This window comes from Semicossyphus pulcher, unplaced genomic scaffold (assembly GCF_022749685.1).
Source record: "Semicossyphus pulcher isolate SPU_LCO1_2020_fin unplaced genomic scaffold, fSemPul1.0.p SCAF_24, whole genome shotgun sequence".
In the NCBI taxonomy this organism is placed as follows: domain Eukaryota; kingdom Metazoa; phylum Chordata; class Actinopteri; order Labriformes; family Labridae; genus Semicossyphus; species Semicossyphus pulcher.
Window position 1 is genome coordinate 7,163,234 of NW_027211698.1, and position 25,269 is coordinate 7,188,502.

A 25,269-nucleotide genomic window follows, 5' to 3' on the forward strand; every position below is an offset into this window, starting at 1 on the left:
CGACTTATTTCGTTGCAGTAAAAGCCTTATTTACTTTCTGTCTGTCATGTTTATTCAAATCATGCTGTACACATCACATCATCAACTGTTTCAAGAGAAATCAAGCTTCATGGAAACTGGAACGCCAACAGAAGTCAACGCTTCCATCACCATATCTGTCTTCGTTGACCTCGGCGTCGAATGTTTCACGCGTGAAGAACAAACCTGCTTCTCGCTCTTCGGTTTTGTCCACTCTGTACCTTGTTTGAAGAAGCCGTCAGTTTGCATCCGGCGTGTGACGCGCCAGAGCGGCGGCGGCAGCGAAAGATAACACAGTGACAACATTTCTTTTTGTTTTCACAGTACTTGACGAGTAAGAGGGATATAACTTTATTTTTAAATAAACCCTTTTTTCTGTGACAAAAGGCTCTGACTCTGGTTTTATATTTGTACATCACAGCAATACAGATCCAGTATTTACAGTCGGCAGCTCGAGTCCCACAGTGTGCGTGTGCGTACACACATGAAGATATAGAGATACATTTGGGCCGCCATGTTTACCATGCAGTGGAACAACTTGAGCAGTTTGATGTGCTTCAAATGCTTTTCTTTTAGCACATAGATTATACTACATAACTTACTGACAAAATATAATTTATGTGCTCAGCTCAACATTCGCAGACACATTTTAGTCGCTAAACTAACTCCCCGTAAAAAATACCACTTTTATATTCACGTAAAAGTACAAACATTGTGACTAATCACGAGTAATCGCAGTAACACGTTCGCGCGCCGCATAAACTAGTCCCACAGCACAGTGCGTACATTCAGTTACAGCCACCGCAGCAAACACACACTTGAGGAAATACCTTTAAATACTCTGAAAATAAACTCCCGCTCCTGATAATCTATGACGGCTGAGACTCCACCTGATAATTACATTCATGTTTCACAGTCACCGAACGCTGATCGCAAAGATTTTAAGGCTTTGGAGTGAAGAAGAGATGAGCATGAGGGGTTCAGGAGCCGCTGTGCTTCAGTTAACTCCAGAGGAAAGTCAGCTATATTAAGAGGTCTGCTGCACCAGACCTAAATATTTAGTCTTATATTAATTCTTTCTGTGTAACAACACTCCGCAAGAAAACATGTTTAATACACCAAGTAAGGAGTCGCCCTTTTAGATCCCAGAACAAACAGCAGCTCCAGATAAGAGATGTTGACTCTGGATGCAATATAAAGAAGTAAATATTGACCTGACTGGGGTCCTAAACCCATCATGCAGTGTGTGTGTTTGATGTGGCCACTTTCACCAGCCGGTAACGTGATCATGGGAGCAAATTGGGTATCAGGTATGAAAACATCAGCAGTGACGAATGTCAGTTAAGTCTCCATCGACTAATAACCGACTGATAGTCCAACTTACCATGAGGACTGACATGGCTGGAAAGGCCAATCATTCACAGTATTATTTATATAATATACATGTTTATATCTGTATGTAATTCACAGCTTGTAGACAGAAGTGTCGAGCAGAATGACAGTCAGCACAGAGATCAGTGATAGTTTACAGTCGTGGGGTGTGTCCGAAACCGCACACTATCATACTACTCATACTAACCGTGACGTCAGATTGAGTATGTCATGCGTTCCCATCTCATAGTATGCAATTTTGTGTATGTGAGAAATGCCCGGATGTGTACTAGATCGGCTCAGATGTTTGAGTATGAGACGGGAGCTCACTGGTTGTACTCAACCGCCCCAAAATGCATTGCGGCTATTCAGCTTCTACTATGGTGGAGATGGACCGGAGATCAGACCGGACGTAAACGATTAAGTCACGTGATACGGAGACGACGGCTCTGAATATGATGCCACCGGCATCCTAATAGTCAGGTTAGTAGGCAGTATGCAGTACATACTGTTTGATTATGTAGTAGGCAGTACGTTAGTATGCGGTTTCCGACACAGCCAATGTCTTCAAGAATCAGGCGATCGAGACTAAAGGAAGGCACCAGACTGCACGGGGGCGGCTGTGGCTCACTGGTAGAGTTGGTCGTCTCTCGATCAGAAGGTTGGGGGTGCGATCGCTGACTCACAGTCACATGACGGCGTCTCCTCGGGCAAGACACTCAACCCCAAATTCCAGTAACTAAATGTGGCCCAATCAAACTGTATATATATTCTGTTTACCCTCTTTGCTGACTAGTCAAACGTATTTGAACCACCATGTTAACGAACCATGTTAAACTACGGCCACATACAGAGGCTATAGTCCTCGATGCGCCGGCCCCCAACCTAGGCCACTCTCCTCTGTCCTCCCTCTGGAATAAAGGCAAAAAAAGAATACCTATAAACTGTCATAATTATAACATCTGGCCCAGTCGAGCCAGCTAAAACCTTTACATTTTTAATTTCCACAAATATAAGACGGCGTAAATCCAGTTAGTCAGGAATGTTTCAGGAGAGGTCAGAAAGCTGTAGATCTGTTGCCAGATAAAGAGACATGACCGAAACGTATCTCTGTGCTGACACAGGTATTTAAAAAGCAAGCAGGTGCAAAGGTTCATCTGAAGGAAGTCTGTGTTCAAAGCTGTATTAAATATATTGTGTAGTACCTCGTCAGGTCAGCAGATGGCGCAAGCTGTGAATGTACAAATTCTACTATAGAGTAATTTCAACAAAAACAAACAAGCTAAGTGTCACTTATTTATCCTTCTGTTTTTTGTGCAGCTCCTTAAATAGTTCCAACTCCAGGTAAAATACTGTCAGCAGCAAAACACACGTCACTGAGCCTCTGCGCGTGTGTGTGTGTGTGTGTGCTTTTACATCTGCTCCCCACACGTGCATTGTATTGACACATCCTATCTAGTCATAAAAAAAAGGTAGAACACCCAACAACACTCCGCCGCTACATCAGCTACATCACTCAGACACACGGCGACGTTTCATTGCACGGCTGAGCGAAGGCCTCTAGGAACCCTGGGAAAAATAAACTGCTGTGTGTTGACAGGGCAATGAGGGATAACTGAGGTATCGTACATCAAGAAAAAATGCTTTTAAGGAGTTATGGACGCTCGGGGTCCGTGTGTCCAACTCGTCTCTGTCCTGTTCTCCTCTAACTCCCTCTCACTGTTAAATATGGAGGCATGATAGAACAGCCTCACTGTTAAAAGACAGATAAAGATATATATGTACACCAAATTGTAAAACACTTATAAAGGTACCAAGAACCTCCTCCTGTCATCATCGGCCTGCATCCTAAAAACAGGAGGACTGTAAGACGGCGAGGACTCAATGTGATTGTCTGTGGAGAGACTGTCGGGACTCTCCTGTTTCCCATCCCTCTGTCTTTCAGTCAGTCAGCCCCCATCCATTCCTCCCAAGCCCTCCTGTTCTCCCTCTTTTCTTTTCCTCCGCGGTGCTTCACTCAAAACGCTCGTAGTTCCTGGTTTGCTGGACCCGTGGGACCATGTCCACCAGCAGCCTGCAGTAGGAGAAGAGGAGAGTAGCTTGATTTAGAAGGGGGGAGATTAGCGCCTGATAGATATATAAGAATGCTGTTATGGGCCTTTTTTTCCCTCCGGCCTCTTTTATGGCTTTATTCAGAGGAGGGGGGGGCAGTGGATAGTGTCAGAAACAGGGAAGAGAGAGTCGAGGAGTCTGCACTTTGGGGGACGAAGGCAAGAGGGAAGGCCCCGAAAGGCTTCCTCTGCATGCGACTGCCCCAGCCGCAGAAACACGAGCACTTCCGATTGATGGCCTCTAAACACGGGACGCTCGATTTAACCACTGAGCTAATCCAGCGTCCCGTGTTTTGGGCCTATTACACCCAGATTTGTATCAACTTCATATGGGGAACTTTGGGGATCACTGAGACGTGTGGCATCCTGTATATTTTGTTGACAATGTCTATATTCCATCACCTCTTCAGGGTCGCGGGGGGCTGGAGCCTATCCCAGCTGTCATTGGGTGAGAGGTGGGGTATCATTATTAATCACAAATTAAGCTAATCAATCGCCCTGATATATCCTGACAGAGGACCAGATTGAACATTTGTGAATGTTATGTAATTTGAATACTTAGTCTAGAATAGATAACTGCTTTATTACTGTTACTGTAGCTTTAAATCTTCCAGAGAGTTCATAGAGGATTGGGCCATAAAATGTGGACTAATTAAATCGTCATACATTCAAATAATTTACAAGCAAACTAATAAACAATAATAATAATAAAATAAGAGTATGTAGGAGTAAGTGACAAGTTAAAGTGACAGTTATGAGATAAAGACATACATAAAGGTAAACCATTTGTAAAATATACCTGTAATAACCACTAGTAATCACTTACTTGACACCGTAGGCGAAGATGATGAGGCCTATGAGGACGCCTGTTGTTCCATCCAGGTACCACACGTTCGGTTTGTGCTTGAACACTTCAGCGCTGATGAGGATCGAGAACCCCATGATCGCCCCAACCAGTGAGTTGAACGCTAGACAGAGAAAACAAGCTTGTTTTTCTTTTCAAAAACATTGTACACAAAGACAGCTGGTAAAGATTTTGAAGGCTAAGTGTTGGAATGCAGCCCTTGTTTAGTTTAAAAGACAACCTCATGAGTAGAGAACCATTGCTACACATATGTGAGTGGAGGTGACCCGAAAGTCTCCTGTGTGTACACCTACCATCAGTGATGAGGGCTCTGCTCGTGAGCACCCTGCCGAGCATAAACTTGATGATAGACAGGATGAGGCACACCACGCCGCTGATGATGGACACACTGAACAGGAATCCATCCTGAAGGAAACAGACAGGAGCACAGAGAGGCATTTGGATGTCTTCTCCACCTGTTTATGTCACTGGTGTCCCTCAAGGCTCAATTCTAGGTCCCCTATCAAAGTTCACCACTGGTTGTTCAGGATGACTCTGAGGCCCAACAGTTTGTTTGTTGTTCGTTATGATAATGACAGTAATAAAAGTGTCACCCAGGAAGCTAACATGATTGAACTTAAACCTACAACCTTTGTATTTGTTGTCATTCCAGCTAATTAAGCTGCACTTTAGTATTTTCTAGACCTCAGTAACCATTCAATACAGCTACATCCACACCTCAACTACATCCCAGTAGCCCCTGCTGTACAGCTTATTCAGAAACGTGGTCTAGCACTACACCGCCACCTGACCTCCCCTCTTGACCATTCACTTAAATAATGCTCAACAAATGTGTTGCTATGTCAACTAAAACTTAATCTGAGTCTCACTGGAATGAGTATCAGCTAAATACCTCAAATGTAAATGCACAATAGACGGACAGAGAGAAGGGAGGGATGGATCGGAGAGGAGAAAGGGAGCTGCAGAGCACTCAGTGCCTCTGCGGCAACATTAATATTGCACTATGGCCTTGGAGCCATGAAAAGCTACTTTGGTGAGCTCACAGACATCAAAGAGGAGATGAGGGGAAAAAAATCATCAGCATGCTGTTTAAAAAAAAAAAAAAACCCGAGTCAGTACTGTGACTCAGCTGTGGAAATAAATCTAAATAGCTTATTATCCTTGAGATTAACATTTCAACACGTAAACACATTTTCTAATGAGAGCTATTCATCATTCCTAAGGTTTTGTATAATTTAATTTCATGGAATATATTTGAGGCTATTATATGACAACCTAGTAGTTTCTCAGTTTGTCATTTAATAAAGCAGTGGTCATGTGGGATTCCACAGGGATCAATCCTCGGGCCCTTACTCTTCCTAACAGATGTTAACTATATGACATCAGCAGGTGGTTGTGATCTTTAGCTGTATGCTGATGATTCAGATTTGTTTGTGAACTTTCATAAAACCAGATTAGGTTGTGTTCTGGTTCCAAAAAATGTCTAGGAGTAGTATTTTAGTACAAAAAAATACTTTTTGTATCATGTGGATTACTCGCAATAACAAACTAAATGTCACATGTCAAACTTAATTACGGTTCAACATGTAGCCAAGGTACAGAAGTCTATTTTATCACCATGAACTGGGTTGGTCAGGAGCAAGTATTCAGGATTAAATATTTTAGGAAGTAAACAGTACATCTTGTTTCACTGTATTCAGAGATTTCATAGAGAGACACATAGAACATTTACATTTTGGGACCTTAATTGACACCTCATCGTGGACCACGGTTATTTTGGAAAGTTGTGCATCCAGTTGTCTAAAATAAACAGCGCCATTGGGAAACCCGGCGTGGCCTTCTAATCAACATTCAAAGTGTCTGAGCTGACATTTTGACTGGTTGGGAAGGGAAACGCAAACACACACACACGTGTCTGTGAGAGGTAGCGATCATGACAAACAGACCCTGCCTAGAATGTGAACACAGTGCTTGACATTTACGATCAACAACCTCCTTGAGCAGAATATGAAACAAACTGTTCTGCTGCCTTTTTGGAGGGGAGGAGTCAGGAGGGCCAACAAGTGTATGGACCATTTGTAATGCCTGGGACCAAGCAGCTATGGATTAAATTGTTTAAGCAGAGATTAAACCTGCTATGAGTTGAGGAACTTGTGTTTTTTGAATGGATTTCGAAAGCTCAAAGTTTCTCCAACTCCAAACAAATCCTGGTAAGTGTTAAAGACTTTCAAACCAGCGATGATATGTAAGGCGACAGCTTCGACTGGGATGCTAACTGACATTAATTGGGCTCAGAGGACGAGCTGAGCAGGAACACCAAACATCCTCCTCCACATGTTTCCTCTTCCACTCCCCTCTTTCCGTCTCCATCATCTGCCTCCTTCCCACCACTGAATACCTAAGCAGCTGCCTACCTTATTAACATTTCATAACAAGGAGGAAGAGAGAGAGGCGGTGAAAATAAACCTCATTTTCAACATTGGCGTACAAAGTAGGGCATAACTAAATATATGTTCAGCTGTGACGCTCCAGTCTAGAAGAGGACAGAAAAGGAGCCGGTCGATTCAGAACAACACGCTCTGTCTTCCTCTCTGCTCCCACACTCTGCCTTTGTTATTGCGTTGGTGCTCACTGTCTGTCAGGCCTGTCTCTCTCCCCCGCTGCAGCGACTCATGAATAAATGGAAAACACAGTTTGCCCAATAAATCAATAAAAGGTTTGAAAACGTATTGAGTCTGAGTGAGTTGCAAAGGCTACTTGAAACTCTGCATTTCTCATCATGATATATTTTTGTTTTGATCCGCAGCGCAGACAGCTACAGTTTCTATTTACTCATGCTAACACTCACCCAACATTCTTCATAGAAATATGACCATAAAGAAGGTTGCAATAATACAAGGCAGTATATTAACAGTTAAAAAAAATGCTCTGTGCTCCCTCATACAGCCTCTGACTGACATGACTCTGTCAGTACTGTCTCTTTAAGAAACCCCGCCCCTAAAAGCCTGCATTCGAAATGCCATACTATACTAGCAGTTTGTACTGATTCAGAGAAAATCTCCAGTATGCATCGGACCAGTCTACCTCGCCTACTGTATCCCACAATGCAAAGCGCTGGAACGTCACAACGGCAGATGAAGTCACGCACAGCAGCAGCATTCCTGCAGAAGGGGGCGCTATAGCTAAAGAAGCAGCGGTTATTGTTTACTTCTGCCTGGCGTAGTATACTGCAAAATGTATGTAGATAACAATATATAATGTATGTACTATAGTATATAGTATATAGTACGGCATTTTAAACACAGCCATAGATAGTATAAAAAGATGGATGACAATACAGCTCCCTAAAAGTGAAGCCAAAACATTTCGAGCGCACCCTGCTGACTGGCTGCAGTATAGCTCATAAAGCCCGCCTCCTCCATGTTAACAGATGGGACATGAGTCAAACTGTAAAATCAAAATACACGCCAAATAAATGTTTCTCAAACATGGTTTCTGTCATTATAGTTAGTTATTATCATGCTGATTTACGTCCAAGTGTTCATTTTTCTGAAACGTTTATTTTTAATTTGTTATTTGATGCTGTAAAAATGATGATTGACAGCTCTGTTGACAAATACAGCTCCTGCAGCTGATCTGTTCCTGATTAGCAGAGTAGAGGAGAAACGGTGAGAGGAGACGTAAGTAAAACAATCACTACAGTCATTGAAGTTTACATATATGTGAACGTCTGCTTCAGACCAACAGGAGAAGCTGTTAAACACGCCGACGTGTGGGATCCTTGCTGTTTTTTCTGTAAGTTAAGTGTGTGTTTGGGTTAGCAGAAGTGGCTACGGCGGCTCCACCCACCGATCTCTACTGCGCAGCTCTGGCTCCAAATGGCGTCACCAGCGCAAGATGGCAGCGCCCGTCACAGGGGATATTTTGGCATCAATTTCATACAATGAGAACAGATGGAGACGCGTCGTCCATCTATATATACAGTCATTGGGAAGAACTCAGTGTGCCCGCCTCATCCTCCGTGTCATTGAGGCCCCAAACAAACCGTTACTGACTCGTACTTCATTGTAAATGTTAATAATCAGTTTCTGACAGACTTCCATTTAAAGGCTTGTTGCCAAATATCAGTTCATTCTTATAAAACTGGCTATAGCTGCTTAGTTAAGCACAATACTGTGGCGCACTGAGTTTTTTGTGTGTCCAATCAGAACTCATGCGCATGCACACTTTGACTCTCACAAACACACTAAATAAAATCAATGCTAAGGCTAATTTTCACCACATTCATGAAGGAGTAAAGTGGTTACAGTTTATTCAATAAAGCACTTAATCAATCATTTAAGGCTAAATGAGTTGTTTCATCAGAACTTCATCACTTTTAGGTCTTTGACAGCATTTCTATAGAGATGACTCGTCACCTGGCAACAGGGTGATGAAGCTATTCCAGGAAGTGTGAAAACTCTTTGTGACATTCTTCATGCAGCAGCAGCGTTGACACTGTTGTGTCGCACATACATTAACACTCAAAGGGAAAAAAACGCACAAGCTAATGTGATGTTGAGTCTGGAAGTGCTGTTTGTGTGGAAACTCATTAGTTTTAGGGATGCACTTTTTAACAAGCTGGATTGTTTGATTGGGAAGAGCATCGTTGAGGGGTAAGGATGTCTGTGCACCAATCAGGATGAAGCAATACTTGTGGGTTGTTCGGTCACACTGCCACTTTAAATCAGAATAATCTGAGAGCAGAGGAGGAACAGACGCCATTACGCTTCCTTCTCTCTTTCTAACACCAACTTTTGTTGTGTTTGAACTTGACAATAGGGAATGACTGACCTTGAGTATCACGACTGCATTAAGGCCTTTGCAAAAATATTGATGAATGCTAATAGTAGGTTTAACTATGACTGTTATTGCAGACTGGACAAAGATGCAGCTTTCCAACCTACACAGTGAGCACCAACCAGGATTTCAACATTAAAATGTGGTTGAAAACAAGGTGAAATCTGTTGTCCGGTCGGCCCATATTTGGAGATACCGCTAGCTTTCCTAGCTTTATTTGGTGCTAGCATTCCTGACGGTTGAATACAGTATTGCTCTTTAGCACGAGTCCAGATCACTCGGCGTTGGTTTGTATAATCCTCTTCAGAAAAATGATCGGAGCAGGCATGTAACTGTCTCAGTGTTGCACCTGGAGTGTTGATGTTTACATTAGCGCAGCTAGCCACTGCTATCTAACTCCATTATCACTCAACAATACAAAACACTTCACAGCATGAAGGAAAACAATGTCCTGTAGTCCCCGTAGTGAACGGCACTTTGTCGTTTCCATCATGTTGTATTTTCTTCAGTGTGTTGTCTCTTCTACAAACCGCTGACACAAACAGCTGATCCGACACCGTGCGCTGCAGGCGTAGTAACACGTATGTGTTGCGGTCCACACAAAGGAGTGCCAAATCAAGAGGCTCAATTAATCTCAACTTTATTTCTTTTGCGTGTAGTAAAAGGAGCTGATCTCTTCCAACAGCTCAGTACCAACACTGACACCGGTAACTCTCCTCCTCACAGCTCAGCCTCGGACAGGCCTGACCCACTAACCCCCCTGTGACCAGCACCACGAGGCGCCAAAGCTGCCGGTTCACGTGTTAGACAGGGACATGTTTGTCTTGTATTAAACTCAAAGCAATACAAGACGAACATGTCCCTGTGTTTTTGGGGGGGGTAGTGAAATCCTGGTGTCTGGCAGGCTGGTGCTGCGACGGAGTTAAGAGCAGATGATTCCTGGCTGGACAAAGTGTTTCTGCTCTCTGGCAAAGCTTTACAAACCAAAGTCCACCAAAAAAAGCCACATTTTTGGCGTGAATGCTTCAGCCTGCACCGCGTCAGCGAGGACAGAACCTGCTGTGACCCTGTTTGAAAGTTAAACAGATGTTATAATGTGACGCAGGATGCTAATGTGTGCTAAGTGCTAAATGGATAACATAATCTGTCCCATATGGTGGCTGCTTTAATCCAGAGCACTCTCCATTTTCAGTTTGAATCGAACGCTGACCCCTGCTCAGCTGTTTATTCAGCAGCACACTGCAGTAAACATAGTAAACTCTATTCTAATAATGTCGACAGAAAAGTTTTCATGCAGCTTTTTATGTGATGAGGATCTGTAAAGTCTTACCACTTCAGGTAGCAGCTTGGTGGCCAGGTCGTGGATGGCCTTACCCACAATGCATATGGAGGACAAGATGAAAACCACCCCCAGAATAACGCAGGCTCTGCGGAGGGAAAGAGACAAAATAAAATGTTTGTTTTTTGTTTGTTTGTTTTAAAGTGGAGACACGTGCAATGCAGTTTGCGTTCATCGGAAAAATGCTGCAGCTACTCAAGAAACACCAACTTCAATCCTGCAGCAGTTCATGTCTCATCCGCGCAACATTCTGCTAACTGCTAATTAGCTCCTATATATTTATTACTGCAACATTTCCGCCTGTTTGACCTCATCAGGTATGAATTGTTCATGAGGCAGGCACAACTAATGTCCATATGAGTGTGGGACAGGGGACCAGCCTCAGCTGTCAAGGCTCAGATCAGCAGCCACTATTGGAGTGTGTTACATTTTAAAAATGAATTACATATAATTTATTTTTCATTTGTTGCAATCAGGAGAATCGCTTTTCTTTTGGGTTTTGTTTGTTGGTTTGTTTTGTGAAATATCTCTTTTATTTGATCGCCATGACAAGTCGTTTCCATGAACTTCAATGATCCTTTAAAGTCCTTTAAAAATATCGGCCGACATAAATACAGAAAATCAATATCTTCGTATTCTTATATTAAAATCCGATAATTTTTTCTTCCGGTAAAACTTAATTTCACGCGTGCTCACGTAAGTTAGCACCAAACAATTTAAACCAATCAATCTGCAACATTTAGCCGCAGAGCACCAAGAACGCTCGGTCAGTTAGCTAGCTACTGCGCTGTGGAGAACGTCTGTCTACGCCCACTTCTCAACGATCAAATCAAATCCCTCTAATGATATGTCCCGCCTGCACGTCCTGTTTCACTCGGAAATACGTCACGATACGGAAGCTAGATACTCTCGAAATGTCGTTTCAGCTCCACTTTAAAGAGTTACTAAACCCCCCAGACCACTTTTTTTCAGCTGGATGTATGAGGGTATTTAGTCGTGTTGTTGATCAAGTCAGGTGCAAATCTCCACAAAGTATTTGAAATCTACAAAATCATTTGGTCAGTTTTATTACTCATTTAGTCGACTTTTTAAGTGTTAATTAGCAAATATTAGCATGCTAACATGCTAAACTAAGATAAATAAAGTGGAAAACAATGTACCTGCTAAATATTTTTTAGCATTGTAGCGTGCCACTTAATTACGATGGCCCTGAAGTGCAAATCACAACGGCAAATCAGAAAACATGACGGCATTAACCAAACGAGGGTACCTACCTTTTCTGGTTTGGTTAATGCCGTTGTGATTTGCACTTCAGGGCCACCGTACTTAATGATGTTGATGCTATTGACGATATTTGGTGATGATATTGAATATTGATGATATTAAGGATGTTGTTGTTGTTGATAAGGATATTCATGATGATGAGGATGAGGATATTGGCCTTGTTGATGTTGTTGAAATTGTAACATTGTAACTCAATGCACCACTTTTCCTCCAGCCTCACAGAGCTGCTAGCATGGCGTTAGCATCTAGGTGTAACAGAGTTTTTAGCTTGTTATGAAACAGACTGGAATTAATTCTGATGCCTCCGTATGACCAACAAGAGCAAACCAGACCATCAGCGAGATGGTTGATTATTCATATAGTTATTTTGAATGCCTGCCAGTGTCAGACAAAGCAAATCTAAATAGCCTTTTAAACATATTTACAAAGACTCACAGTGCATGTTTGACAGTTAATAGGACGCATTATAGAACGCTGCTCATGCATGTTCAGGACAGGAGATAAGAGGAGACGCCAAGATTGACAGTCCTATCATTGGCTTTAAAAAGGGCCGTTACAACTGAAGTCACCCTCGACTAATCACTAATGAAATATTGATGCACAAACAGCAGATGTCCTTAAACAACCTTTCCCCGATGAACAACATCCAGAGGGAGACACAGAACAACAGGAGCATCTGCCTCGGTCATGCATGGCTACCAGTTCAAGCCTAGCGAGCCACCTCTGGTGTCCTGACCGGATGAGGTAACCAAGGCAACCCCCGACATCCCACTAGGAAGTCCACAGCAGGACACGCACACAACCATGGGAGCCTTCAATCCCCTCTAAAAGCCCCCCTGTTGCCTCCTGCGCTCGGTGGATGTAACAATGACACAACAACACCTCATTGTTACCTGTGCAGCATGCAAGCAAAGGTGTGTTTGCTTCTCGGGGTGCCATATTCCATTTGGAGACAAAACTCCCCAATTTGTCTGGTTTTGACATATCTCAAGCTTGTTACCTAGGCAACCGGTGTGTACCTGAGCATCACTATGGAGCTCTATATCCTCCATCACACACAAACGCATAAAAAAATTAAAGAGAAAAACACTGATTCTCATGTTTAGTGTCAGATATGTTTTAGAACAGCGCCGCATGTATCTGCGTGTTTGTGTCTGCGTCTGTGTGATCCAGGGGGAAGCCTGGCTGCTCCGTGGAAGCCAATTACCGCCTGAGAAGCTTCCTGAACTTTGTCCGAATCGTCCAATTAGCTGCTGAAGTGACAGAATGAAGGCTGCCGTCAAAAAAAGTGACTTCATGTGAAAGTTTTAATTTGAAGATTTAACGCTCTCACAGCTGTTAATTGCTTGCTCGGCTGCCAAGAGCATCAGAGCCCTGCCGCATAATCTATCTCTTAAATCATCTCAGTGTCTTTGGTAGATACAGAAGGATGAACTGGCAACTAAACAGATGGAGTCGTCCAGTAGATGTTGAGTGAGGATGATGAGTTAAGTGGCGAGCAGGTTGGTGGGTGAAGGTCAGGAAACGACTAGAACAGGGCCTCTGGGGGGGAGGTGGATAACGGCAAGGGACCTTGGGAAGTGGGAATTCCAGAAGTCCCAGACAGCTGGTCAGGAAAACAAAGAAAGGTGGGTTGAGGATCTGGGGGCTGAAGAAAAAATGTGAGGATTATAGGTGCGATGTTGAGGCAAAGCTGAGGCAGAGCAGGAGCCAGGCAGGCGACGAGCTGTGGCGGTCAACCTGGAGACTGCTCCGGGAGGAATCAGGGATCAAGGCAGTGTGCAGGATGGGCATACCATGGCTGGAGCCAAGGGGCTTTTTAATGATGGACCAGAGGCCAGACGCTGGTGCAACCACAGAGACAGGAAGCTGCTGAAGACCACCACAAAACATTGCTGCAGGAACAGGAGTCTCTTGCTGCAGCTCAGCAGCAGTAACAGCAGTCAGCAGACACATGAAAAGGTGTTCCTGCTCTTAAGTGCTGGACAGCGGAGGCTCGATAGGCAGAGGAGGCTCTGAGAGGCTTGGCAGTGAAGTCCCTGGGGCACTGGGCAGTGGAGGCTCTGGAGTGCTGGGCAGCAGACATTGCCAAAGATCTTTCTTCTGAGGCCTTCAAGGGACCCTGTGAAATGGCTCGGCGAGAACCTTCCCGAGCTGATTGCTGGATGTCACGGTGGTTGATCATCATCATCATTGATCCTTCATCAAACTGTCCACAGACATTTTTCAGAGGCTTCAGAACAGGCAGTTGTTGGTGGAGCTAGCTCAGGACAGGCATGTGGCAGGCTAACTAGCAGGCTACTCAGCTTGTGGCAGGCAGGAACAAAATAGATAGCAGGCTAGCTGGCGTGAGACAGGAAGGCTGGAGGTAAGAAGGCCGGAGGCTAGCACGTTGGAAGCTAGGCGACTATAGGAAATAGGCACGGGGAGAAGACTGATGACTAGCAGGCCGGATGCTAACAGACGGTGGTGCATCCTGGAGGTTAGCTGTTACTCAGCACATGTTTTATGGTTTTACGTTAAAAGAATGGTTGTCAATCTTCGGGCCAAAAAAGTGCTTAAAAAAGTAAAACTATTATTTAAAAAATAATGTAGTCTAAGAAAGTTGCAGCCAGCTTGTGAATATGTTTCCAAAAGAGGCTTAAATGTTTTTGTTTTCCTCAGGAAATGCTTCTAACATTTTATGTATTTTACTGTTTGCAGAATGTCACGGTTGAATTCATGTCTTTTGATGTCTTTCTGACTGCGTCGTCTCCAGAGGACGTGATCTCATCTTTCATCTCAGCAGCAATTAGCAGTTCCTCGGTGTGGATTTGTGTGTGTGTGTGTGTGTGTGTGTGTGTGTGTTGGGACTGATAGATTCCTTGTATGAACCGACCAGCTGCTCTGACAGTAAGAAAATAAATACTGACAATTCTATTTTATCTGATTCATACAGTAACAGATGCTTTTGTTGTGGTTAAATTTTATTTGTTGTGTATCAGCCAAGGTACGGCTAAGACTCATCTGAAACACTCGGCTTTCTCTGTCTCTCTTTCAGTCGCCCGCTTGCTGCCAACAGTCAGTGGCCATTCAGCAGGCTCTGAAAAGCCCACCTGACCTCGACAAACGCACACAATCACACACCGTTCTCCGCCAGGTACAGATAAGACGGAGGCACTCGTCTGTGATCGGTCCCAGGGGGCCCAGGCTGACAGAGCTGAAGAGACCCTCTGTGTGACACACTCCTCAGTAGGACAAAGCAGACAGCACACACAACTAACAGCTGCAGGGTGTCTGCAAGTGATCTTTTGACATGGCAATCATCCCCAAAACATAGATTTATCATACAGAAATCTATAAATGGAACATAAGGCAATGCTATTTTATGTTAACCTCCAAGATTATGGATCTACTTTTTTGACAAACCTCTTAACTTTGACGTGTTAAACTATTAATATTGATTATCTTTTGTTAAACTGTAAATACTTAATCTAAGGCACTTGAATGCAAATGATTTATTTCAAGGGCAAGACCTACATAAACCATATGGACATGTTTTAGCTATATTTGTGCGATATTTGTGCGATATTTGTGCAGCATTTGTGCAATATTTGTGCGATATTTGTGCAATATGTGTGCGATATTTGTGCAAAATTTGTGTAATATTTCTGCGATATTTGTGCAATATGTGTGCAATATTTGTGCAATACTAGTGCTATATTTGTGCAATATTTGTGCAATATCTGTGCGATATTTGTGCGATATTTGTGCAATATTTGTGCGATATTCGTGCAATATTTGTAGGATATTTGTGGAATATCTGTGCGATATCTGAGCGATATTTGTGCAACATTTGTGCAATATTTGTACAATATTTGTGCAATATTTCTACTATATTTGTGCAATACTAGTGCTATATTTGTGTAATATTTGTGCAACATTTGTGTAATATTTCTGCTGTATTTGTGATATATTTGAGCGATATTTGTGGAACAATCTACAACTTCCCTCATGACATATGCTTTTTAATTTTGACCTCCCTTCACGTGTGCAAACCGTTAATTAAGTATTAATATCCTACATAATTAATATATATATATATATATATTGTGTCTAATTCAAAACTTTTTCAGGTATTTTAAGTATATGAGGACACCCTTAACTGAAAGTGATTTAATTTTAAAGTAGATTGTACTTACATGTATTCACGGTGTGCTGAATGGACGGCTGCAGCTTTGCTGTACCGCCATAGTACAATGACAGAGGACAACACGTCCAGCGTGGCATCAAACTGCAGCATGAACACAACAAAACAGACACTTTACATTCTCCTCACAACAACGTATGCAGTTAGCCGTAGTAGCGTTAGTGTAGTGCGGGCTTTGGAGTCAACTTACGGCAAATCCAAAAGCTGAAGCGCTGTGGCGCATGATGGAAACAGCTGCAAGAAAGAGAGAATAACATTGATTTAACATGCCTGTCACATAATAGCTCTGTTTGTCACTCATTAAGTAGAGAATCCATCCATCCACCTTTAATTAAAACTTCTTAATATGTATAAGCATTTTTCAGAAATATCTGCAGGGGTCTCTGTTCAACCCACACTTCGTCTCCTTTCACAAGCTGCTGTTTGCTCACAGGAGCGTTATTGTATTAAAACACAAAGTTGACAGCCTTTTTGTGGAGAGCTGACAGCATGATGAAGATTTTCTGCCTCTGCCTTTGTACACAAACAAAAATAGGCTGATTGCTGCCAAATAAAAAAATGTCAATGTCATTCAAAAGAGAACTTCCTTGTTGACTGGGTCCTGTCCCGATTAACCGCAGTGATGGATGATCATTATGTAAGTGCAGACGAGAGGTGCACTTTTATGCCGATTTGCTTCTGTAGTTTTTATGAGTTTGTGCAGCAAACCTGTCAGACGGGATGAGGCGCATTTTGTTGTTTGAGTAATTTTGTTATCAGGATCTAATGAGCCTGTTTTGGCCTGACAACAGTCATCTGTGAATGTGTCGAAAACAAACACTGAGCCACAACCGCTGTGTGCACACATACACCTGCAATGGGAGGGAGCGAGGAGAGAAGGAAGGAGAGACAAAGGAGAGAAAGATGCAGAGAGATAGAGGGGAGGAATCCTCCTCCTTCCTCTCTGGTTTATTTTTAGCGTAACTCACTGGGGGCCAGCTTCTCGCCTCAGCCCTGCATGCAGAAACACAGCTTTGGGTGGTTCCTCTTTCTCTGTGTTTCCCCTCAAGTCGCTCATTCTCATTCTGCTGCAACGATCAGGAAATCATCATCATTTCTTTTTTTATCTCTGCCCCCCCGTTGTCTCTTTTCCTCCCCTTTATGTCTCCCCTTTTCGTCATCCTCTCTTCATTTTACTTCATCCACATTAAGTTGCTCTCTGGGCTGTAGGCGCAATCTTGTTCTTCCCCTCGACAAAAACGATGCAGCCTTCCCATGCTTCTGCAAACACTCAACCACACATGGACAAACCTTGAATACAAATGAGTAAGCAGGATTTTTTTCTATGATATCAGAGATCTGCAGAGATGCAGCAAGAAAGCTGTGTTAAACAACTGATGAAACAACAGCATCTTCTCTTACGCTCTTTAGCCTAGTTTTGTTCCAGGCTCCATTTCAAAGGAATGATTTATGTAATTTGTAATTATAAAAGCAAACAAACTTGGTCACAGAAGTTTAAAAGGCAGCTATCGCAATTTTAAAGGTGCAAAATGCAGGTAATTATCAATGCCATCCCGCAAGCTTAAAGTGGGGGAATTGTCTGTTTCACATTTTAAGACATATACTGTTACAATGTTGGGTGTCCAAACTAAACATGTGTGAAGTTTCAAATCGGTAGGTAAAAGTATGTAGGAGTAATCCCCTGCTAAAAGACGCTTCACTTTGTGATGTCACAAAGTGGAGGAACTCTATATTTGGGCATCTGCCTGTCAAGTTGGTTACGAATGTCTTTAAGGAAGTGTTTCTTTGGCTGTGAGGGAAAGACATCAGAGTTTACTTTGTCAAAGGACAAGGGGCGGGGTTTCTTAAAGGGGCAGAGCTGACTGAGTCGTTTCAGGCAGAGGCTGTATGAGGGCCCGATCAGACAGATCGCGCTTTGCAGGCTGTAAAACGCGAGGCGCACCGCACTGCCTTTGTTGTGGAAGTAAACACCCGATCAGACAGAGCGCGTTTTAGCAGCTGGGGGCGGCTTCTTTTTTCCTACTGTTGTTAAGGCAACCACAGAATCATTAGCCGTCATTAACCTAACTGTTACATTGTAAACTGACAGAAGGCTCGCCTCTCCTTTCATCCGATTGGACAATGAGAAAAAACGCCCATGACGTCGGGTGCTTTTCTGCTTTAAGTTGAAGTTTTTTCAACTCGAGGCGCTCGGAGCGTTTCCTCAAAAACGCGAGGCGCACAGAGCGGAAAAAAGCAGAGCACAAGTCAGTGTATGTTCTTGTACTTCTTCTTATACTTCTCCTTCTGTATGTGCGCTTCTAGTTCCGTACCGAAGCGAGAACATACAACACAAATATTTAAAAATAAATCGTGCGGTGTAAAGTTTTAACAGGACACGACAAGCGGTATTTATCTGGGTGAATGGGAGTTTTGATTGCTTACACGAATTTCATGCGAACGCAGCTTCAGCTGGGATCGTACCGAGAGTGTGCGTGAGGCGAGTCGGATTTTGGCTGAGGGTGTAAAATTTTGACACCTGAGTGGAGAAAAGTTCTCACTCTACATTCATAGTTTTGGTAGCAAACGTCACGTTCTTTTGGAATTCATTGGACCATGCACATTAGCTCTCTTTACTCATGTAACTCACTGTCATCTTCATAATCTAAACACCCCTTAACACAACAGTCAACGCCTTCGTGAGGCCTTTGCGGTCCTGGCGCTATCGTTGATCTCCTCCAGGGTGGAGTTTTTCTTCTTGTCAAGAAACCGGCCGAACCCTGTGTCCCAGCTCGCAGTGTTGTGACAGGCAGCAAATAGAAATTGACAGCTGTTCATATGAAGGTAAATATGAGAGGGAGGGACTGTGTCGACACCGAGGTGCATCTGCTAGAGTTGACATAACACGGTAAAAGGAAGCAGGCGGCTTCTTTTGTATGTGAAGGATTGTGAGGTGACATGATGATTTTTCAGTTGGATCATAAACTGGTGGTCCAAATCTTTCCTTCCCTTGTCTCCTCCTTCCCTCCCTCATTAGGAGCAAAAGGGAGAAACTGCGTGTAAATGAATCTGCTGCGGCTCTGCGGTTGTCAAAGCTAAACCCGGCGGTTGCTAATTGGCTCCCAAGAAAGCCGGTACGGTGTCAGCGGGGACGGAGCTCCGGCCTCGCATCAGGATATCACACACACACACACACGGGGTCTCTCGCCTCCCTGTCTCCTCCTTCCCTGTTAGATCTGACGAAAGAAGCGAGAAGAAGATAAAACACGGTCCGAGCTCTGGGTTGTTTCTGAAGCAGCTTCATGCAGATCAGTGCAACGCTTTGTTGTTTTTACAGTCGGTGGGCTGATGGTGTTTGTTTCTCCGTTCAATGCAAACGCCTTGTTTTTAAAGAAGCAGCAAGGCGCGCCATTAAATATTCATTCATTCATTTATCTCAGATCTACTCCACATATTTCATTCTACAAAGGCGGGCGGACAACACAACATGCGGGAGGTGGAATTCTTCATCGACTGGAGCCAGACTGACAGAAATCGTGACTTGCTGAAATCTTGGTAATTTAGACAGGACCAAAAATATAACTCAACATCTCTGAAATTCACATGTTTGCGCTACTAACCCCTCTCACCTGTGTGGGTCCATTAAACATGCTATTCTATGTCCGAAAGATAAACATAAAGCTGCACCTGCCTGCCCTTAACAGAATTCACACAGACACACTATAGGAGCCTCACGCATGTTTGACTAATGCTAATGTTTTACAGGATATGTTACCCAGCAGCTATCATTCTGTCAACATGTATGTCTGACAGGAAACGGCAGCAGGTGGTGATGACTGGGCGGGCACACGGCAGCCTCGGACAGGGTGAAGACACGGACAAATTTAAGAGTTGTTTTCATGTCCTCCTGTTGTGACTAGCTTTAGCAATAAAAGCATGTTACTCTTAGTAATAAAGCAAATAAGTGTATTAAGCCACTAACTGTCAAATGTTTGTTTAATTATAATTATTAGCGATATCTATCTGGACCTGTTTAATAAATATGCCTGCCTTGTTGCCGAGGTGGCTTTGAGCTCTGGGGCAAGATTCTGAGCAGCTAGCTTGCGCGCTCCGTTTTTAGGGCATAACATTAAGTCACTGATAAAAGCAGACTGAATATTTGACATGTACTGCAGTTATTTAAAATTTAAGAAAGCCAAAAATTATAGCACAGTTGAACAAATAAATGAGTTTGTGCTCAGCTTTACTGAGGACAAGATGCTAGCCGGCTGCGCTTTAGCTACTTAATCCCATCAGCGTTAGCATCTAGGCTCTAGCCTCTTTCTCACTGCCATCACTTGAAGTATCTGGTCGCCTGAAATAAGACGATGTTTCGGCTTTCATCCTATTTGTGTTCCAGACCGGTTAGCTAGCTATATAAGTAACGTTAGCTTTTGATATTTGGAATGCGTCGAGCGCTGAGCGTCCCTTAGCGCACATTAAGACCTCTGATCTGCTGTTTTCCTAGAGTGCGCTCATGTTTTAACCAACATATGTTGCTGCTCAGCTTTCAACCCCTTTACATCTGTACTTCCAAAGGAGACACCCCGCTGTAGGAACCTTTTAAATATGTATTTTTAAAGGCCTGCTGATGCTGTGCTTGCAATACAGCCACTTGTGTGTTTGCTCCTATTAATAACTAAAATGCTAAAACGGCACTGATTACATTAACCTCATTGTCAACACAAATCTAATCCATTATGTTTTTTATAACTCAGGTCATTACACAAAATTGCTGGTCCATTATTATCGTCCTTTTTGAACTGCTTCATTAGGTGTGGCCTACTTTACATGTTAAAGCCCTGTCCTGTCTGGTTCCCTTACACGGTCTTTGCACTTTAAAGACGTCCTTATTTACATTGTGACTCTCTTTTGAGGACATGCGTTACATTCAGTACACATAGGCTTTTATATAAATATAAGTGACAGTTTTACAGACGCTTTGATGGCTGTTAAATGAGCACACACGCAACTGGTGCCGTTGATTGCTTGCTCATAAATGTTCTAATTCAACAGTGTCACTCAGAGACGTAGATGCAGGCTCTGCGTAGGTTTAGGTGCACGGTGATGATCATATTATATCTTAAACACTGACTAAACAACAGAATATATGCTGTCAATCTGCAGCTATCTGATTAGAGGGAGCGTGGGCGTTGAGCAACATTGTTTCACCACAACACAAATATGCACATCTGCAACCGAAACATGCATGACTGGGCTGGATTTGCGATGAATAAACGTCTGTCAGCGTGCAACGTACGGCTTAGTGCACACACCACAAAGAAGGAAGCTGTAAGACAGGCCTCTCCTGTCTTGCTTCTGTAACAGGGGTTTCTTATCAGAACAGGAAGCGGGCAAGATGTCAGACAAACACAGACTGAGCTCAGGAAGGGGCTCTGATTTTCAGGACAAAATGTTTCCCCTCATCACTCCGACAACTGGTCAACACGGGCCTTTCACTAATTGTTGTGCAGAGCAGCAGATTTTCTATTTCACCTGCAAACAAGTCTAAGTAATTATTGAACCACTTCTTCAGTTCCTCCAATTTCTTGAAGAGAGAGTCTAACAAATATGTCACTGTTTACTGGAAACACTGCTGCTGCTGCTCCGGCCTCATTCATCTCTTCCTCAGCTGATTTGCAAGCAGGACCATGTTTCATTTATGAGCAGGAGCAGCCGAGATGTGACAAGCGACTGCAAGACTACGGCGATGTGATAAAAATGTCTAATGAAGACATTTGCATGAAAAGACGCTCGGGGAAGAGAGATGGCCGGTTTGCAAATGTGGAAATTGTTTTTTTCGGGGAGGCCGAATTCGCTTTAAAAATTGAGTCAAGGAGATGAATGACGTGTTTCTTCAGCCTTCAGCATAACAGGAAACTCTTATATCTCTGTGCATCTGCAAACCACTGCAGCAAAGCTTCTCTTTACTTATGCATCTGTCAAGAACTAATCTGCGTTTACTGCAGAGGAGGAAGAAGCATCTTGAATTTTGCAGCATCTGGACAATAATTCCTGAATGATTTGAAGGCCTTCTAATGCAGCGTCACAGACACACTGAAACACCTCCTGAGTTAGATCAAAGTGAATCAGTTATATTCTAACCTTTGACCTGCAGAGAATTGAAAGAACAGAAACAAATCCGCCCTGCGTCTTCTCGATCCTAAAGCCCGGAATGAGTCATCGCATCAACGCAGGGGCCTTGACACAAAGTTAAAACACGCTCACGACAAAGACAGGTGCTTTAAACTGTCCTCCCCTAAAGGAGAGAAAGAATGAAGGTTGAATTCACACTCTTCAAAGCAAAAATGTTCCGTGTTGCTTTCTTCGGCTATCAAAGTAGAGTGTCCTTCATGTTGTGGTTTAACCAGGCGGTTGGATGCCACAGCGATTAACAAACCTGTCCTCCAACTGAAGGACCGAACTGCAGGCGTCAGTACTCATCGTTGTTTCCTGACTCAAACCGCAAAAAAAGCACCGCTTCCTGTGAGTCACACGCTTCGTCAACGATCCGAAGAGCTACTCACTGAAAGCGACGATGGCCAGGACGATGGTGACGGCGATGGACACCCAGGACACCCACAGGGCTTTCTTGCGGTAGCTCTGCGCTTCGTGAGGCTTCAGGCGCATGCTGCTTTCCAGGAGGCCTGCAGGCGACAACACAGGGCATAGTAAACAGAGATGCGGTTTGGTGACAGTAATTAAGTCAAACATTGTCTGTTCAGTCACTTTGTGTTGCCGAATGATTAAACACAGTGTTGATTGAGCTTTGGCAATTTGCTTCAATATTAAATAAGTTGTTCTTATACCGATACCAACATCATATTGGCCTCTGATGCTGCCTAAAATGCGGTATTAAGTGTCAGTGAGTGTGAATCAACAGGTGTCAGGTGAATTATTATGTAATGATAACAACCAGCAGCGCAGTGTGAAGGCTGCAATGCCACCCAAAGCTAAAGCAAAATGTCAACATGTTTTTCCAACAATAATATGCTAATTCTTTTATTCCACTAGTATCGGAGGGAAGGTTAGTATCAGACATGTGACAATGCAAGTGTGCTGATTTTCAGCATTCATTTTAATATGATGATTAGCACTAAACACAAAGCACAACCGAGGCTGCTGGGAATGTCACTGGTTTATGATCGGTGGCTCCTCCCGTCTGCATCTCAAGCTGGCCTTGGGAAAAATACTTATCCCCAAATTGTTTTGTGTGTTACTGTAATATAATTACACATTTCTTCTCTTAGCGCTGTTGCCTCGCATCTAGAAGGTTCCTAGTTCGAACCCTGCTTCGGACGTAGTGGGCCTTTCTGTGTGGAATCTGCATGTTCTCTCCGAGTACTCCGGCTTCCTCCCACAGTCCAAAGCCCGTCAGGTTAACTGGTGACTCTAAATTGCCCGTAAGTTTGGGTGTGAGAGTGAAAGATTGTCTGTCTCTATATGTGATTGACTGGCGATCAGTCCAGGGTGTACCCCGCCTCTTGCCCAATGACAGCTGGGATCGGCTCCAGCCCTCATTCTACTCTGAAACTCTGACACTTTGACACCAATTACTACAAGCCCACTTTCTTCTGATTGGCCAGCTCTCCTGTGACATCACAAAGTGCAGCATGTAGAAAAAACTGTCTGAAAGCCTGAGACGCCTGGGGATAACTCCAACATACTTTCACCTACAGATCTGAAACTTCACCCACGTTTAGTCTGAACATCCAACATTGTAACATTATATGTCTTAAAATATGACACAGCATAATACCCCCTCTTTAATTACGCAAACTCTGGTCAATCAAATCACAATCATTAATCTCATGGTGGCAAAAGGGGAAAGTAAAGGGATCACCAAAATAAGTAGGATTCATCCTCATCCTCTTCTGGGAACTGAAAATGTGTTAAACATCATGTCAGATCAAATCCAGTAGTTGAATGCCACCGCTCGACCAACAGTGCCAGCCTCATAGCCACACTGTAAACCTGTCAATGATATGCTGACAGTCCTTATTAAGTCCTTGTAGTAATAAATTACATGTGCAGTCACTTCATAACTCTCTACTGATCCCTGTTTGAGTTTGTCTTGTCACATTTTTCACTTTGGTATGACCAGGACTTTGCAAAGGCTTGAATGTGATTGAGTTGTCCACTCAATAGAACATTTTGTACGTTTGACAGGATCGTTCTGATGATCCCTGAACATTCAGAACATGTTAGCCTCTTATCAGGGTAAAGTGGGGTCTTTAAAATTGATTCCATGTAACTCCATTAACACCCTCTTATCAAGATGTTATCCAAACTAACGTAATGTATCTATATCTTATTGCAAATATCTGATTAATTTCAGGCACAGGAACAAATAAAAAAGCAAACCAGTGCCATAATTAAAATGTGGAACACCTGCTTCTGTTTCAGTGGCTGCCTGTGGGTTTCACTTCCCCAAAGGCAAGCCACTAATTTATTCACAAAACCTGTAATCACCGCACAGTATTTGAGGCTGAATGCAGATATGCATAATATCGCACTCTCTCCCAGCTCTGTTAATAATGTATCATTCTGACCACATCATTAAGGTGTCAGTCTGTTATCTTGTCCTGTTTGCGCCCAGTTTGACAAATTTAGGGTCAAATTATAGGAAATAAAAGTTCAGTTGAATTAACTGAAGGTTAAATTGATTTACAGTAACAGAATAACAAAAACAGGCTACTCTCCATGGTGTTGCGCACAATGTGCGCACTGGCGACAGGGCATCCTCAACTTTCAACATATCACACAGCCTACCTCCGTCCTCCATGCTGTCTGTAATCTTCATCTCCTGGTCCATCTTGAGACCGTCTCTCTGACTTTCTGTGCTGGGCTGCTGCTGTGGCTCCAGTGGGACCGCCTGCTCGCACTGCCCGTTCACCGCCTTGGGGTCCACTACTGTAACCGGGTCCGGGACGGCGGTGGGGTCTGGCGGTGTGGGGTCCGTCATCTTCGCGGCGGCTTGCGGTTCCAGTGAGGCACTCCAAAAATGTCACACCTGGGCGAGAAGTGCGGGCTTTCAATTGGGGAGAGACCCAGAGACAGAAAGGGAGGGAGGGAGGGAGACTTCTTGCAGGGCTGCAGGTCCAGTTGCGCCAAATAACACACACTGTAAGGTGAAATAGTACCGGAAATTAGGAGGTGTGGACTTCAAAACAAATGCCTTTTTGTCGGCTAAAAAAGGATTGCCAAAATGTCTAAATTAAATCAAATATACAAT

At 43.4% G+C, this 25,269-nt stretch overlaps 1 protein-coding gene across 1 annotated transcript; it reads right to left on the reverse strand.

Annotated features, from left to right (window-relative positions):
- Window positions 1–2,434: 2,434 nt before the first annotated feature.
- On the reverse strand, window positions 2,435–25,061 carry LOC138603642 (transmembrane protein 163a-like). Its single transcript, XM_069675515.1, has 8 exons — window positions 24,807–25,061; window positions 22,562–22,681; window positions 16,207–16,250; window positions 16,009–16,100; window positions 10,535–10,631; window positions 4,659–4,770; window positions 4,327–4,468; window positions 2,435–3,463 (listed from the first exon to the last, which is right to left on the reverse strand). The coding sequence occupies exons 1-8, from the start codon at window positions 24,997–24,999 to the stop codon at window positions 3,403–3,405; spliced, it is 861 nt and encodes a 286-aa protein (XP_069531616.1). The 5' UTR covers window positions 25,000–25,061; the 3' UTR covers window positions 2,435–3,402.
- Window positions 25,062–25,269: the final 208 nt, after the last annotated feature.